The 12,498-nt window shown below is 38.4% G+C and overlaps 1 protein-coding gene across 2 annotated transcripts in view; it reads left to right on the top strand.

Moving 5' to 3' along the window:
- The window catches only part of bcar3 (BCAR3 adaptor protein, NSP family member), a 71,530-nt gene that overhangs the window by 26,023 nt on the left and 33,009 nt on the right, over positions 1-12,498 (top strand). For both annotated transcript variants that reach the window (XM_015047594.1, XM_015047596.1), the window contains 2 exons: positions 8,856-9,024; positions 9,118-9,309. In XM_015047594.1, coding sequence (XP_014903080.1) covers positions 8,856-9,024; positions 9,118-9,309 — 361 coding nt within the window. The remainder of the gene's footprint in view (positions 1-8,855; positions 9,025-9,117; positions 9,310-12,498) is intronic.

Below are 12,498 nucleotides of genomic sequence, written 5' to 3'. Positions count from 1 at the left end.
TATAATTCACCTCAAAAATTCATAAAAATATTGAACTACAATAAAAAAATAAACTTTTGGTCCCCAATCAGTCACTGGACTATCAGGTGTGAAAACAGTCCGAGTCAGATACGAGTCGGTGAAACAGGCTGATGGTTGATGGCAGAAACTGTTCATGAAATTGAGCTCAATGTGTTTCCAGTTGCTCAAAGTGAGATCATCAGTAGCTGTGTTTCCACTGACCATGTATGTTGCACTTTGACATTTTGAAAATAAATTTGCTTTATGGAAACACACACATTGTGACACAAACTCATGTTTTTTGACAAAATGTTTTGGCGTTAGAAAGAATTGTTTTTTTTAGTCGAATTGAAATTGGCTTATGTCACAAAACGGCAACAGAAACACCTTTTTTTTTTGCATCAAATGAGTCACATGATCACCAACAGGATGTTACTACTGGTGGAAACCACGAAGTAGATGACAACAGGAAGTAGTTGTGTTCAATGACATTGTGAACAAACTTATTCAGGTCTGATTTTAATCACATTTCTTATCTAATGGAAACACCACAGTTGTGTTTTTTTGACATTAGCAGAATGTCTGTATGTTGACGTCACGTTTCCCCCCTGTGTGTGCAGACATGCAGAGTGAGTTCACACGCTGAGGGAAGTTAGGTGTTAATGTGTGAGAAAGTGAGAGAGATGGACAAGCCAACAAAGATTGTAGAAGCTTTAAATGGCAGCTACTGCTGTGGGATTTAATACAGACCTCATTAACATGTTACACACACACACACACACACACACACACATGCATGTGTGCTGGTGGGCCCACGCACAGAAGAGCGCAGTAGGACACCTCTCTCTCCAGCTCCAACAAAGACTGACTCTACACAGCAGCCATGTGACAGTCATTCCCATTGTTCACTTCTGGCCAGGGGTGGTTTTTCTAATGTGTGTGTGTGTGTGTGTGTGTGTGTGTGTGTGTGTGTGTGTGTGTTAAAGTCTCTTCTGCAGTAGGAAAACTCCTTGAGCCAGCCAGAGGAAGTTGCTCGTTCCCAAACATGTTTGCGTTCGTCCTCTCCATTGTGTTTGATGACAGAGCGGCGCTGCAGCCGTTCTTTCATCTGAACTGCTGCGAATCTGGACAAAATACAAAATCTGTTCGTGATCTTTTTTTATAACTGAAGTTGGATAGTTACTAGTTACATTTACTTGAGTAACTTTTTTGAAAAAAAATTTACTTTTAGTAGTATTTTTGCTAAACCGTACACAGATAATTTTATTATAAAGTATTTCTTCTCTTACTTGAGTAAAATTTCTGGATTTTCTTCCCACTGAATGAAAATCAAACATGTTTTAACCAAAAATTCACCAGACAGAGACACTCACCTGCAGTTTCTGTTAAAGTTTCATCAGTTTTTTATTGAAAGAAACTGATTTGGAAACATTTGATTGTTGCCAGATTTTGCTATGTTTTCATTGCTAACATGAATTATTGGCATTTTGGTTCTTAAAATACCAAAATTTAAACTTTATGCTTCAATGTTGCAGCAGTTTTACTCTTACTTATGTACAATTGTTGGGTTCTCTGCCTTCAGTAAAAGTAGCTACTTCAACATATCTTTAGTAAAAATAAAAAGTCCCAAGAAATCACTCGAGAGTAAAAACATATTTGGTGAAAAGTCTAATAAAGTACTGAGTAGCTGATCAAATTACCAATCATTTAATGTATTGCATCATCAGATGGACCAAAATATGAAGTTAAGTGGAAGTTTTGGTATTTTATTGACCAAAATGACAATAATTGATATAAGTAACAAAAAACTTCAGAAACTTTAACAGAAACTGTGTCTCTGTTTCTGGTGGATTTCTGGTTAAAACATGTTTGTTTTTCATTCAGTGGGTAGAAAATCCAGAAATTTTACTCAAGGCAGAAATACTTCATAAAATTACTCAAGTACAGTGTAGTAGACATACTCCAGTAAATTTTTCCTCCACAAAGTTACTGAAGTAAATGTAACTAGTTGCTGTGCAGCTCTGAAACACAGTTGGCTGGTGTGAAGAAGCAAACTGTTCATAGCCGCCACTTTGTGGATTAAGGAAAGTGCATCTTGAGCTCTGATTGGTGTTTTGTTGTCAGCTGCAGACTCAGGCCGGGCGCCGACAACCAAGCAGCTGGACTGAAATCAGTTGGATGTGGAAGAAAAGTTTTGTTTTGAGAGATGAAATTGGGAGAAGATAAGAACTTTTTATTGTCACTAATCTTCTGTAATGGGTCGCCTCTCGTTTCTGTGTTTATGCTGCCATTTCCTCTTCCTGTTAATCTCCCCAGCCATGACTCTGTGTGTGTGTGTGTGTGTGGGTGTGCGTGTGGGTGTGTGGGTGTGTGTTCCCAACCCAAGGCCTTCAGCACCAGCGCTAACAAAGACCCAGAATGTTTTGTCTGTTGCTCCACTGCCAAGGAGAGGCGTGTGATTGGTTTGCTGCTGCAGGTTTTCCTAAAATAACTAATGATTTTATCTACATGTTGCTTCCAACTGGGATATTTTAGCAAAAATCTGCTGCAGTTTTATGTTAACTCATTCAGAGAAAACGGATATTTTTTTAAATAACTTCATAAAGGCAGGTTTTGGTCTTGCCTTGTACTTGTTTTGGTTTTTGGAAGTGGCACCCTGAAGGTAAAAGTCTTAACAGTTTGTGTCCAGGATGTGTGGGATCTGGAGAGATGTCGGTGTCCCATTTTCTGACTCTAAACCCACACAAGTCCTGGATGCACTGCAAAAACAAAAGCTGTTTCTGGTTCTAGTTGGTCAAAACTGCAGTAAAGAAAAACCAACTTGGTTAATGTCAGAACTTGTATGTGAAAGTATTTACACTCGAACACAATCGCGGCTTAAGTTGTCTGTTATGTACAGACACTTATTCATTCCTTCAGGGAATCTTTTGGGTGTTTTGAGGTTCTGTGATGTTTTCAGTAATGCTACTGGGATTTTTTACTGGAGCAAATAAATTCCTGGAAGAGCAAAAGTCTAACAGTTTGTCAGGCAGATCCTTTATTTTGCTGATATTTGTCAAACAACTGAAACTGAACATGTGGGATACAAGGCTGTATTTGCAGATATGCAACTTTTACTAGAGATGACTGTAAAATTTATTTTTCCTCTGCTGGAAAAAGTTTTAACCGAAATAAAAGGTGTAGCAATACCTTTTGCAAAAATTACATTTTATGCGTTTTTATACTTCTACTTCTTCTGAAAACAGTCCAAGTTTTTTTGGTGTCTGGAAAATGAGCCGTTTCAAAAACCTCCCGATTTGTTGAGCCACAGTTGATGGGTGTGTTGCCTAGCAACTCCAGCAGAATTCCATCCGTTACCTAGCAACCCGAGCTGAGCTCCAGCACATTTGGTCAGCTGGTTTTACCGCTGTATGGGCTATACAATGGCTGCTGGAAACGTCAGTGTTTTGTTGTTGCGTCACCATCCAGAAACCACTTACTGCATTCTTGTTGGTTGTGCTGGAGGCTCTAGTAATGCTTTTCAAAGATGCATAGTTATATGATTGTGCTTCTGTTTACATCAGAAGCACAAATGTGAGTGAAATGTTTACACTCACATTTCAACATGTGAGTGTAAACGCTGAGTTAGGGGGCGTGGCCAGCAGGAGCTTATTTGGATTTAAAGTGACGAGACGATTTACAAAAGACTAAAATCTCATTATCCAAGAATGATTTTGTGTAAAAAAATAAATAAAATGTAGTGAACATGTTTTGTATAGGCCATAGGCCTATCCTGACATGTCCAAGGAAGCATAATGGGTCACCTTTAACAAAAGTTTCTTTTGAAAGTAAAGACCGGTAATATCTGCTGTTGTCATAACAACCGACATAACATAACTGTAACTGCGTTTACATAATTTAATTCACTTTTTTAATGTAAAGACAAACAGCAGCAAACAAAAAAATAAAATAAAACCTGCTTTTGGTTTGGACCAAATGACCTTCCTGGTTTGAATACACCCTGAAATAAAAAGTCCAAAAACAGGAAATTGTTGGTCAAGACCAACTTCTGGTTGTTTGGAATAAAACGGAAAGAAATGTGACAAACTGCACAACTTTTCCATAAAAGACAAAGAAATGGGGAGAAGTTTCCTGCTGCCCGGTCTGGTTGGCTTCACGACTTAAAGGATCAAGATTGAGCTTTTATTATTTTAACAAATATGATGTTTTCATCATATTGCAGTGCTACATATCTTTATTCTCATTAATTTATACAGATTATAAGTGCCAGGATTCCCTCTGAGTTGATCTTAAGTGTCCCACCTTGCAAAATGAAAGGCTAATTTAGAAAAATTACTAAAGGTTTTAAATTTAGCCTGCGTTTCTAAAAATATCAGCTGCAGCAGAGGTGGAAGGTCAGAGGTCGTCCACAGCAGAGCGCTGATGTCAGCCGTTCTGCAGCATCACCACTCATGGATATGAAGGTCTGCTCAGTGATCTGCCACATGAAAACATTTAACTCATAACTGGGAGGATTTATCATCACTGGGTTCATGTCAGACGCACCATTAAGAGAGAAAATATAGCTGATATAAACTCAAACTGTGCTGAGCTATTTCAACTGTAACCTTGAATTTATGATGATTTGTGCACAAAATAAAACCTTAGTTGCTTCAGTGCAAACAAAACCACCAATTTCATACGAGTAATTATAACAGATAATTCCTGTTATTTATTCTGAGTAAAAACAAACTATAAAAACTTAAAGGAATTAATAAAAATCTTATATATAATGCACCTTTAGTTATGTTTTTAATAGTAGTGGCAATTAATCGAATTCAAAAATTCAAAAATCCTTTTTTGCAGCTAATTTAATGTAGATTTTTGAGCTCAATAGACATACTTACTGTTTTGAGTCTGTTATTTAGGTTATTCAACCATCAGATTGGTGCAAAGAAAAGGAAACAATAAAACAGACCAATAATTGACCAAACAGCTTCTTACCCTAAATAAGGGCGTTAAAGTCTCTGCCCTGATTTCTAAAGTGAGACCTGAGGTCGGTTCTGCAGCCTGTCTGTCTGTTTCGTGTTGAGTGATGCGACTGGTTGGCGAACAGCTGCTGGGACCAAAGATGAGGCGATGAAGAAAGGAGAGGCAGAAGGCCGAAGAAAAGAAAGAGACAGAAGTTTAGTAGAAAAGAAGAGCTGAAGTGACGGACGCAGAGCGGCGAGGAGACGACGTCTGTCTGGTGGAGGGAGGAGAACGCATCGCTGAAAGAGAAAGATGGATGAGGTCCGAGACGGAGAGCAGCGGCTGAAATACGGCTGAATGTGAAATAAATGACAGGCGGATAGAAAAGGCCGGAGAGTAACTAGTTGGATTTACTTGAGTATGTTTTTTTTAATTACTTTTTCAGAGTATTTTTGCTATGCTGTACTTTTTACTAGAGTAATTTTAGTATGAAGTATTTCTGCTCTTCAGTAAAATTTCTTATTTTTTGCTATGGATCTGAATTATTGTCATTTTGGTTACTAAAATACCAAAAATTTCCACTTTAATATTTTGGTCTGTCTGATGATGTAATTTTTAAATATGAAATTATTGATTATTTGATCAGTTACTCAGAACTTTTTACCAAATACTTTTTTACTTGAGTAATTTCTTGGAGAGATACTTTTGTAAAAATACGTTTAAGTCATACTACTCTTTCTCTTTCCTACTAACTTATCCACTTGATAAAGTTTTTCTATCCATCAATCTTCTCATATTTTCTATAAAATGAATTCCTGTTGCATGAAAAGTTTATCCTGAAGTTAAACATTTAAGTGTTTGTCACTTACATGAATGAGATTTGACTCTTTACACAGAACAGGGGAGGTTGTGTGTCTGGCAGATGGTCATTGACACACACACACACACACACACACACACACACAGCTGAATCCCTCAGGGTCACATAATAGGTGCTGTGGCCGATCTGGAGGAATCCACATTCTGTCTGGTCCGACGTTCCTCAGATAAACGTCTCTCTGCTCAGTGCTGAGCGGCCTGTCCTGGACCGAACCGGACCGGACCGGACCGGCCAGCTGTTGATTCCCTTAAGGCTTCATTTGCATTTTCATTGACATTCATCTGCAGGAGCCGACGACTCTGAGACCCCCCACAGTTCGGTTCGGTTTGAAACAGATGCTTTGCAGCTGGCTGAGGACTCCCAGTTCACAAACTGCTCACATCAAACATCATCAGTTAAACTGCAGCCTGTCATAAATGAAGATATTTTAATTCCTACTAACTTATCCACTTGATAAAGTTTTTCTTTGCATGTTAAAGCTTCATATTTAAAAACAAAATGGAGGAAAAAAAAACGTTTGTTTGGCAAAAGTTCACCTCTAACTCAGTTCTTACCTCACATTATCTCAGTTAATTTTCTGAAATAACTTTATATTATATAACACACACACACACACACACACACACGCTGGTTTTGCTGAGATCAGGACTGAGAGCATCCAGCCTGTCTGTGGTTTCCGTGTTATTTTAGTTTGTGCGATGTGACTAACTGCTGCATACAGAGTGATTCAGAGCAGATGATGCGTCTGTCATCCTCACATCGCAGGAAAACGTGAAAAGAACCCATCCTGTGTTTTCCCAGCAGCGCGCATCTATCTGCCTTTTTCATCACTGTGTGTTCAGGCCAACAGATGACAGCTTACTTCATGAACACAAAATACAGGCGCAGGGAGGGAAGTTGCAGCTGTTGCTTCATATTGTCTCCATCCTCTCCGATTCGGATGCAAACAGGTTGTGAAATGTTTTCTAGAATTTACAAAAAAAGTCAAATTTTTGTCTAATCACAAGCCTGCTGGAGCGCTTTTCATCCTAGTCCTAATACTACATAAAACACCTCTAGGGCTGAAACAATTCATCGGATTAGATGCAATTAATCTGATTAATCAGTTATTGGAATTGATTAATCATCAATTAAGCCAAAACTGCACAAAAAATATACATGCATTTTGCATATAAGATGGAAAAAAACTTTCTGTAAATATGTTTTACTCAAAAAGACTCAAGTGTCAAAGTTTTAACTCCATTTTGTTCAAATCGGCTGCAGAAAAGCTGTTATTGCATTTTAGGCAATAATATGTTTATTTTCTTGAAATATTTGTGTATTTCCTTATTTTAATGTATTTCTAACACTGAATAAAAAGACTTAAGTGGTTAATTGGAAAATCTTTTTCTCTGATTAATCGATTAATCATCAGAATAATCAATAGAATAATCGATTACTAGAATAATTGATAGCTGCAGCCCTGTCTCTCATGACCCTCCACTCCAGAGGATTCTCCATTTAAACTTTAGATTATGATGTATGTCTGAATTCACTAAATGCTTATGAAAATAATCATTATTTATGTTGCTGTGTGTTTGGAGACATAATTAAACATAAAAATCTGTCCTTCAGGCGTGACATGTAGCATTTAAATGCCTTGTATTATTGTAATTACCGATACGTAATGATGACTCCTGTTTCCCTGCAGGCCACTCTGTTGGTTTGCATTGTGATCGCCTGACACATAATCCCAGTTTGGTGTATCTGGGTGTGGTAACTGTTGTCTCGTACACTGTTTTTGTGCGTTGACTCAGAAAAACACAAACTTGCAGAGGAATTTTTGTCTAATCTTAGTGCAAATAGCTTAGCACACATGAATTAAGACATTACTTAGAACAACTCTGTTACCTAAATGAAACCTGGAGATGGAGGCATTACTAACTCAGTGCAGCGCCACAGCAAAGGAAAAACCATCGAAGAAGATCTCAAACCACTTGTAGTTTTCTTTGTTTCTCGCTGTCTGTGTTGGCTACGCTACATGCAGACCCGTTGCCATAGCAACTGACTGACAACAGGTCCACTAGTGTATCAGGATTCAACATCAAAAAACACTTGAACATTTCCAACAAAAACAACAGAACATTCAGTCCGTTACAGTTTAATGTTTTCAGGCTTGATGATTAATAAGTGATCGCTGTGGTAGATTAGCTACCGCTGCTATTAGCTAAGCTAACACACCAGTGGTTGATTAGCTAATTTAAACACCTGCTCTGCTGATGATCTGTCAGGGTTTGTGTGCTGGTGTCAGTGTTTTATTTTTTAACTGAACAGAAACGCACACCATTCCACAGCACATCTACTGTTACAGTTGTCATAGTCAAGCTAGCATAGCTTCCTTCTCTCTCATTTATTTTTAATTAAAACATTTTCCTGACCTCATCTAGTTGTCTTAGTGCTGACAATTAGCAGTTGGTCCCTTTATGTAACACAAACACTTTTAAGATTTAGTGCATTAAGTTGTCAATTTAACAGCTAAAGCCAATGCTAGTCATCGTTAGCGAGCAGCTTCTCGTCCTGAGATCTCACACTGCAACAGGTGCATAGGAGATTGTTTAAGTCAATAATTCATTAATAATGATTAAAAAGTACTTGGTCCACTGGCAGGTTATTTCATTTATAAGACTGGAAAAATGTCTAGTTATAAGCACTTTGAGCTACTTTTAATATGAAGGGATCTTATAAATAAAATTGATTGATAAGTGAAATAATCTGCCAGTGGAACTGGAACTTTTTCATCAATATTTAGGAATTATTTACTTAAAACAAGCTCTTATCTTGCTGAAAAGTCATTATAAGCTAATTTTGTCTTATTTAAAATGTACTAAGATATTTGCACTAGAAACTGGACCAAAAATACTTGGTAAGATTTAGTTTTTTGCAGTGTGTGACCTTATTTCACTCCCAGAAAGCTCGCCAAGTTTGGTTTGTTTTTATTTTTTTTTACATTAATCATGCTTCATGTAATTTCTCTGCACTCTTCCAGAGTTGAGGATGATGGCTGAGGGGCGTTTTGCCAGTCTGCCCCGGTCGCTACATGCACATCCTCACGCCATGGGAGGAGGCTCCGCCCACTCCGGAGGCCCCGGCTCCGCCCACAGCGTCTCCCCCAGAAAACTCAATATCCCCATGGATCTCCACGGCTCCAATCCCTGGTAATCCTCACTTTTATGCTAAACTTCTTCCCTCAAAATGTAATTTAACATGAGTTCAGTGTGTCATTTCAGTTGCCCGTTTCTTTCATGCAGCATCCCTTCAGGTCAGGAGGTTCCTGCTGCAGCCTACCAGTCGGTCTCGCTGCACGGGACGCTGCCTCGTCGCAGGAGAGGCGGAGCCAACGTCGGCCTCAGCAACCACGCATGGGACCTGAAGACCAATCAGACGCAGCCCGCCGCGTCTTCACTGGGTCAGAATATCAGCGATGACTTCAAGAGTTGCAGGTAAACAAGCACAAGCATATTACTGTGTTTTTATGGTTTCATATTTTCAACATCAGGCTGTGATTTTTCTGTCCAGATAACCATTAAAACACACATTGAAGATGGAGAATCGAACTCATTCATCTGGTTTTACTCAGTTCTTTCTAATTTGATGATTAAGACAGAATGTTTCCACATGGGATCATTTCAGGTGATGATAAAATATTTATTGTCAGCAGCTGTTGGGCCAAATTTGAGGCTGAAATCTGACTTTATAACTCTGAGTAACTTACAACTAATTTTCTATCATCTATAGATTATAGATTAACAAACGTGCTTGTTATTTTATTTATTTACTTATTTTCAGTCATATTGGAATTACTTTCGTCACTCTTCGGTGTTTGTCAATTTTATATAAATGTATATATTTTATAGCCCACAGGGCTATAAAATAGAAAAGATATTCTATTATTCTTTTCTATTTAAAGGTTCGACTGCAAAGCGTTTCAGAGACTAAACATTAACTTGTTCATATTTTGTCACAACCACGAGCTTCCATACATTTTATCTTATTATTTTATGTGATGAACTGACACAAGCAGACATCGGCTTCAGTTTCTCTTTCCTAATGCGGGGAACCTGCTGGGTCGGGCCAGGAACCCATCATAACTGCTCCAGTCTCTAAGGTTTGGTCCTGGAAAAGTTTGAAACTTCCCTTGAAAATGCTTCAAAATGCTTGAAAGTTGTGTGAACTCTGTGAATAAGAGGCTCATTCAGACCTGGATGGAGATGGACGGTTGTAAACGGATCCCTGGGGGAAGCGGTTATCTAAACTTCAGAGCGAACCCGCTCATCCCCCGCATCCCTCATCATGTCCTCCCATCTCTCTGGGTCGGGTCGGTTTACGGCTCACTGTATCTGATACAGGCCGGCTCCGTGCACTCGCCGGTGCACGCCGTGGCCCCTGGCGGTCCGGGAGCCTTTGTAGGTCGGGGTGTGGCGGGTTTGATCACGGGTTGCTCTGAGCTCTTTGTCTGCTGTCTCTTGATCGCTGGATCCATTTCAGACGCCGCTGACATGCGGCAGAACGATTCGTCCGGGTCGAGTTCAGCCTCTGCAGGTGGCCGGGTTTTTCTGTCGAGCTCAGAGTGACTCGCAGCAATAAAAACATCATTAAGAAACATCACATTTTGTCAAAAATCATCAATACGCATAGAATATGATGATCAATGTTTCAGTTATTCGCTCAAAGTCACAGCTGGATTTTCAGTCTTAATTTAAATGGGCAGTTTTATATAACAGCCTTTTGAGCTGTGCATCGTGTTATAATGTTATTAAATCATCTAAAACGCACCTTGAGCGTTGCCTTGATTCTTTCATACATGCATGAGAAATTGAGGCGTAACTCCTCCGCCGCGCAGCTCCTTCAGACTAGCCAGCAGCAATTAGCAAACAGCTGCTGAGCTCATTACAGGAGCTGCTGCTCAGAGCAACGCTGGTAAAAAAGTGTTAAAGGGTTAATAGAGGAGCCATGTTGGGACGACTTCCTGAAGACGGAGCTTCAGAAAGAGCAGGAATTTTTAAAGAGACAGAGACCCAATTTCAAGGGGTTAAATCAGGAAGTAAATTGATTTAAAGTGAAGATAGAAACTTTTACATGGAGAGAAGGAAGTGGCCAGTGAAGTTTCTGAAAGTCCCAAACGTAACAGTTGTGTTTTTATTTGTGTTTTCTCTCAAATTTTAGTCTAAAATACCTGAATTTCCACAGAGCTTTCTCCTTTTCTCAGTCAGATGGTGTCACTTCTATTATTAAGTCAAGTTTTATGACCAAGTGTTTGGATGGCTATTTTTCACTTTTAGTTTTAAAGCATTGTTACTTTTACTCAAGTATAATTTTTCTACCCTCCTCTGTCAGTTTGACTTGGCAGGTTGATTGAACCCACTGTGCTTGGAATTATAAATAATTATATCTATTTCTTCTGAATTAATACTTAATATTTAATATGAAGGATATAAGAGTTTAGTTTTCATAAGTATGATTTTAAGGACATCATATTTTTGGGGGTGGGAGCAGTGGCCACCAGTTGCCCCCCTGTAGATCCGCCCCTGTGTTTTACCCAGAATGGTTAGTTAGTATCTGCTTCCTTTCTAGATGTTAAATTCTATTAACTCCAGATATTTGTGTCTCTAGAAAAGTTTGATGAAACAAATCATAGTTTCCATTAAAACCATACGTCAGTGTTGACTTTCATTCCTCCTGCTGCTGATTGACCTGTGACCCCTGACCTTATGGTGCACCAGCTCCTCATTGGTTGGTTTGTTTTTCTCTTGACCTCTGTGTCGGCCTGCAGACCACCAGGACAGGAGGAGGGGGCAGCAGAAAAGACAAACAGAGAGATCTGTGCTGACATCTGGATCATTTCACCTTCATATCTGAATTATATCTGAATTTCTTTTGCTTAAAATCAAACTGTATCAACATAAAATTAGATTTGGATTTGTCTGGTTTTCATTTGAAAACCAGACAAATCGAAAACGAAACGAAAACCAGTTTTTGGATGCTTTTTTCATTCAGTTTTTGCTGAAATTCAATTTTTATTTTATTTTATTTTTTTTAAATTATACACAGAAGAACATTGAAAATTGTCAAAATAAGACAAAACTAACTTTTAAGCAACTTGTCATAAGTCAATAATTACTTAATGTTGATGAAAAAGTTAGTTTTATAGGCAGATTATTTCACTTCTTTCACAAGTGACAGGTCTTGCGCCGTTACCTAGCAACCCCAGCCAAACCCAGCGTGTTACCTAGCAACCCAGTTCTAGTTCCACTGGCAGATTATTTCACTTCAAACAAGATATTGTTCCCATGTTTCTAGTGAAATAATCTGCCACTGGAAGAAATACTTTTTCATCAATATTAGGGAATTATTCACAACAGACAAGTTCCTATATCTAGCTGAAAAGTTGCTTGTATGTTGGCTTTGTCTCATTTCAAGTGTTACCTGAGAAACTTGAGAAAAAATACTTGGTAAGATTTTGTGTTTTTATAGAGAGATTTCAAAACCTTTTCCCTGCTGAAGAAAGTAGAATATATACAACCACAAGACATTATTAATAACAGTAATAAATGATGTCATATAATAATGAATTGAAACAGATTTTTTTCTTTTTTTTTTTAGTTAATTTCCAGTGTTTGGTGCTGGAAAAG

This window comes from Poecilia latipinna, unplaced genomic scaffold, assembly GCF_001443285.1.
Source record: "Poecilia latipinna isolate Pla-1442-1.1 unplaced genomic scaffold, P_latipinna-1.0 Scaffold836, whole genome shotgun sequence".
NCBI lineage: Eukaryota > Metazoa > Chordata > Actinopteri > Cyprinodontiformes > Poeciliidae > Poecilia > Poecilia latipinna.
This window is presented reverse-complemented; position numbering and strand designations above follow the sequence as displayed.